Below are 6,027 nucleotides of genomic sequence, written 5' to 3' on the forward strand. Positions count from 1 at the left end.
TATTTTGCACAATTCCTGAAATCTTGATTTCATTTTCATGACAGCTATTTTCATTCCACATTTACTTTTTAATAATATTTGCTTTTAATAGCACCAAGTATAGAAAATTCCAACTCACATAAATAGAATATTACAAACTTTGATCCTCATTATGGGTAGATTGGTCATCTTCACCTTTTTACTACTGAACAAAACTGTTTCTATTGTGAAAGGAGAAGAATTTAAAATAATAAAAATACTGAACTTCAGTAATACATGCACTTACAGACACTCCAAAGACTATAGTTATATAATACACACCACACCAGCAAAGATACCAGAGACAGAAGAATATTGCAAGAGAAATCAAACAAAATAATGTTTTATATTATAAATAATTTAGGAATACCATTTCATAGAATTCTTGTAGCTCTGTTAAGGAAAGGAAACAGGTAGGAAAGTGATTTGTAAGCTTACTAATACTGAAAACTGAACTTGATTACTGTACTATGCTTGAGGCAAACCTTTAAAGAATTTGCAACCCCCCCCCCACCACCCATAGTTTGAGGGCCCCTGTTTTATTATAACACCAAGTTTCATTTATGTATTTCTAGGTACCCAACTCCATCATGATTGGACAGCATACCATGTGAGACAATTTAAAGCAATACAAAACAAAAGTCTGGAAAAAAAAATCACAAACTCTAACAGACCACTAATCACACGATGGGTCTACCACCCACTCTAGCTCAAGGCCTGGGGGAAGAGGCTTTAAGGCCTCATTTAAATAAGGTCAGGTTAGGGACCATGCAAATTTCTGGAGGGATGTTTTAGCGGGCAGGAATTGTAATAGCATTTTGTTCCTGGGTCCCACCAGATAATATTGTCTAATTGATGTGACACAAAGCGCATTAACTGCCCCATTGTACAGGAAGGCAAAAGCCGCAGAAGACAGATGGTCCCTCAGGGAACCAGGCTTGGTGCCACAAAGGGCTTTGTATGTGATAGCTAGCGCCTTGAATTGCACCCGGAAGCCCACAGGTAACAGTGCAGTTCAAGAAGCAGAGGTGTTACATGGGCATTGTGAGGGAGGGTTTTTTTTGAGAAATGGTACAGACCACCAAAGAAACTGTTAATATCTTCCCTGTATTTCCAAAAAGGGTTTTATTATATAAAAACTTAAACATATTTTCCTATTTAACACTTATCACTAAGCCTATGCTATATTATATTACACTTATACTAGTATCTAGGCCTATGCCAATGTGTGTATCTATGTTCTGAAGAGTCCTGTGAGCATTTCTGTTCTGCTTTGCTGTCTGAGCTTAGAACAAAGTCTTTAACCACCTTCAAGTTAGTGGGCTTCTGTTGCTCCCAGCTGCTGTTCCAAATGGCTGCTGAAGCATTGGGACTGCAGGTTTTCAGTCTGGGCTGGGCAAAGGAGGGTACTTTACCAGTTACTAGCCAGCTATAGGCTCTCAGCATCTCTGCCAGAGTGGTGAGGCTGCTGGGCTCAGCTTCCCCTTTCAGCTAGACTGCTGTGGGCTTACTGAAGTCCAAGCCTGCTCTTCTTTCACCCTCAGCTGCCCACTGAGCTGATGCCTGCTCCACTGCCTCAGCTGCAAATTCATATATTCTCATTCATTCCCTCCCTCCAAAACACACCCACAAGAGGCGCTGCTAGCATTTTCCTTTTATAATTGGAAACCAGGTGTGGTCCAGTGCTCTTCAGGCTGCCTTAAAGCCCCAGGGGAGAAAACAAAGGAAAGAAAATGCTCATATTGGCCACTGCAAGGCTTTCCTTCCACAGGCAGACTGTGGCACATATCCCAGTGCTGCTGTGTTCTGGACCAGCAGCTTCTGAATGGTCTTTGATGGCAATTCATGTAGCGTACATTATAATAGCCCAGATGTGAGGTGACCAAAACATGAGTGACTGTTCTAAGGGCCTTCCAGTCCAACTGTGGGCAGAATTGGCACACTATATGAATTTGTGTGAAGGCCTTTCTTGCTCTTGCCACTCACTCCTCAAGCAGAAGCTGTGACACCCAAATTGTGTACCAATCCCAAAGGGGGATGTGCAATTCCATTCTGGACTAAAGATGGAACATACCTCCAGTTACTTGGTCTTGTCAGGGTGAAGCCTAAGCTTGTTCCTCCCCATCCAGACCCACACAGCTTCCAGACACTGGAACACAAACTTGAGAGCATGACTTGGTTGACTTGGGGTTGAGATGTACAGCTGGGAATCATCAGTGTACTGATGATACCTGACCCCAAACTGATGGATGGCCTTAGTGGATGGTGAGGAGCAAGAGGAAGGGCAAGAGCATCAAGTTGTTGGATTTATTATTTTACTATATACATTCGGCTTCCACCTTTTACCAGGTATTTATAACATGTAACTGGATTTTTGAAGTTCTGAAAGTAAGATCTTTGGACAGTCTCATTACTTGGTGGGTTCACACATAGCAGTAGAACATAATGTGGTTTCTTTAGTGGAGTTTGTTTTCTGTAAACCCAAGAGCTTCAATTTGTAAATTATGATTTACAACTAGTGTTATATGTGAAATAGGCTAATATGGCTAGTGTAAGAAATCATGATTAGAATCAATCATGGTTTATTGTGATGTGTAAACTTGGAAAGCGGATTCTGCTTTTAGACATCTCCAAGGATTATTTAATTTGTATCTTAGAATATTTGGGAAATCCCCTGAGCTTCAAATGTGATTTACGATGTTATTGGCAGCTTCAAACCCCAAACACCATACCTAACTTCTGTGCACTGTACAATTCTTTAGATCTTGATTTCTAGCTACTCTGCAGGGAGTATGGAAAAAAGTATGTGAAGAGTATTAATTGCTGTGAAGAAAGACAGGGCTCAGCATCTTAAAGGAGTAGGCTTTTATCTGAAAGTTTATTTAATTTGTAGATGTATTCTTTTCAGTGGTTGCATAAGTAAAATATTAGCTGTTTTGCTAAAGAGGTGAAGGAAACATCATAAGCAGCTTCACTGGGCCAGATAATACATTCTGGATAACACTTGTAATAGCAGGTACAGTTCTAATCAAAAGGTAGATATTCAGGGTGTTTACAAGAGTCTCAAATTTTACATCTAGTGATGTGTAACATTCTGAATTAAGATTGACAGATGCAGTAAAGTAACAGTGGCTCACTTCCTACTGCATCATATGTCCAAGCACTTTGGATGAGTTGTCAGCTCTCAGAAATTAATAAAAACATGTATAGGCATCTGTGGTTTAACCCTCACTGTTTGTGGCAAAAGATCTAAGGATGCTAATAATTTGCAGTGAGCCAATATCCTGTTGATTGTAGGCATCATTCTTTGCTGCTGGGTTGCCACAGAGAAAGCAAAAATCATTCATTCCTTCCTTCCTTCATTCATTCATATCACCAACTCCCAAAGACTTGTGGGGATTTTCAGTTAAACATAGTATCAAACATCTTGGAAATGTCATATTTCTTTCTAGAAATTACTTGTTTTGTGTCATGCTCATCTATAGCCTTATCACGCAGAAGAACATTCATAAGGTCAGTTTGACAATAGAGAAGCTTATCTTAATAATAATCCTTTCTAGACTGGGTCAATTAGATTTTTATTTAAGAGACTTTTTGGATAAAGAATTGCTTTTTTAAAATCAAGTTCATAAACCACAGCCCCAATAACTTTACATCACTAAATATAAAGAAAGGTACATAGTGGTAGTTTCTGTTTTTTCTAATAATTAAGACTTCATGTATTGTAATACATAAAATGTTATACGTGGAAGGATTCAACTGATAGTGGAGGAAGAATTTCACATGGGGAGTTGGGAACTGAGATCAGTGACCCTTAATAACAGAGCATAATTAGAGGGAGGTTATGTGGGTGAGAGTGGGAAGGGACTCCATCCTGTTCCTATGGTGAATGGGATATTTACTTAAGGAGAGAGGTCCTCTTATAGCCAAATTGTCACATGCTGACTAGGAACAAGAGTCCTCGCCTCCTGCTCCTTTTAGCTCTTCCTATACTGTTGCCCTGTATATGGAGCAAAGACTTCTATGCTTGTGTTTCAGTATGCAACTAATTGTTTGTTTTTGTCTGACATTCTAGGAATCTGGATTTTCGGTTTACATGCGAACTCTCAGAGAGAGAGATCATGAGAAGATAGGGAAGAAGAAAGATGAGTTTTAATTTCTGCCTCAAAAAGAAACAAAAAACAAAAAAATAATTCCACTGCACTGTGAAGGGTCTCAGGGTCACTGGTACAATGCCTGAGATTACACAACTTTTAAAGAACAGAGACTTTGTTTTTATAGACCGCCATTACCATTTTCTACAACTTTGAAAATAAATTGAAATCATGTTTTTTTTTTAAAGAAAAATGCTGTCATTGTTGCCATATTCTGTTATGGAGAAGAACAAAAGAAGAGCATTTTCTTGCTGTTCAGTGCACCTATGCCCATTGATATTCCTATGCAATCTTTTTGTAATCTGTAGGTTTGATAGTGATTTCCTCTGACAAAGTAACCTTTGTGTTTTTAATTTTGAAAAGATGTTATGAGAAATGGCTTTTAAAAATGGGAGGGGGAAAATAAAAGAAGATGCAAAAGTATTCATCAGGTCCAAGTTCAGTTAGAGGAATTAGGGGAAGTAGAGCATTCTGGTCCCAGTGGCCTTTGCCCAGAGATTCTTCAAAGGCCGTTTTATAGGGTACGTGTGCATAGCACTTACTTCAGGAACCAGTCGGGATAAAGGGCACTTTCAGTCCATGTAGTCCAGTTCTGCATAGCCCCACTTTGTGTGGCTGATGGGACATCAGCAAGAATAAGGCACGTGGGAGAATTGCTACAACTTGGGGGTTGGGGGAGGGAGAACAACTTTTCCCAGAATCAGTGGAGGCATTTCTAGCCATGTTAAATTTTGCCAAACGTATAGCATAGCTAGTTATGATTACATGCTCCTACCAACTTTCAAAGATTATGCTTGTTCCCCCCCTAGATTAATGTGGGAGAGTCATTTTTAAGATGCTCAGGGATAATAGGGAAATAATGAAGCAGCATTGGCCATTTCAGATCTTAATTGACTGTAGTGGTATTCCTTTTCCTCCTCCTCTTCTTTTTGTAATATGCCGTACCTGAATTGTTTACATATCTTTATAGAATGTATGATTGATTAAAATCAGTGTCTCTGCAGCAAGTATGAAAATGACTCTCAGTGTATGTGTTGACATTCATGTTGTCAAATGCTCCCATAGGTGTAGTGCAGGTATAAGGTTCTATTTAATTTATGATAACAACTATGTATTTGCTAAGCATTCCATCTGACTGTGTGTTTGACAGAGGCATTGATATTTTTGATAGGAAGAACTATCATGCAACTATATGTGTTTATGTTCCAAAGGCTTGTCTGTTTGTGAATATTAAAATAAGTATAACTTTTTAAGAGCTCTATAGAAACAGGCCATACTTTAAAAAAAAAAACACTTGTTTGGCCCTGTCAGCAGTGTAAGAAAATACAGCATTAGAACCAGCTTTTACAAGTCCATAATTGTGTGCTGATTCTGTGAAGGTGATCTGGACACTGTGTCTTCATGGGTTTATAATTATGATTATGATTATTATTATTGTGATTTTGAATTGGATCCAAAAATAAAAAAATAAAAAGGCTGAAATATGCAATATTGATTCCCTTTATTTTACAACATATAAACTACCTTGCCTGAAGTTGTGCGAGTGGGTAGAAAGTCCTATCACTTCAATAAGCCATTGGTGCCATACTGGAAACATTCAGCTTTTTCATTTTCTTCTTCTCTCTCCCAAAGGTCTCTGTGGGAAAGAAGAAAAACCTCTTAGCATCTTTTATTCCTTCATTAGGAGACCCCTCTGCTCCATCTGGTGGAAGATTCAGAGAAATCATAAAAGTTGATCAACAACATCTGGAATATCTCCACTATAAACATAGGGAGCTACAGAAGGGAGTGTGCATATATGTGAGAGATGATAGGGTAAGTGAAATTTGGGACTCAACGTAACCTTGCAGAAGTT

General features: G+C 38.7%; 1 protein-coding gene across 1 annotated transcript in view; it reads left to right on the top strand.

Annotated features, from left to right (window-relative positions):
- Positions 1 to 5,654, top strand: part of PDIA5 (protein disulfide isomerase family A member 5) — a 191,283-nt gene extending 185,629 nt beyond the window's left edge. The window contains exon 17 of the mRNA XM_088146442.1: positions 4,094 to 5,654. Coding sequence (XP_088002568.1) covers positions 4,094 to 4,174 — 81 coding nt within the window. The 3' untranslated portion in view covers positions 4,175 to 5,654. The remainder of the gene's footprint in view (positions 1 to 4,093) is intronic.
- Positions 5,655 to 6,027: the final 373 nt, after the last annotated feature.

This window comes from Python bivittatus, unplaced genomic scaffold (genome assembly GCF_059951505.1).
Source record: "Python bivittatus isolate LINGU-HERP-01145 unplaced genomic scaffold, Pbiv_v1 ctg000480_np1212, whole genome shotgun sequence".
In the NCBI taxonomy this organism is placed as follows: domain Eukaryota; kingdom Metazoa; phylum Chordata; class Lepidosauria; order Squamata; family Pythonidae; genus Python; species Python bivittatus.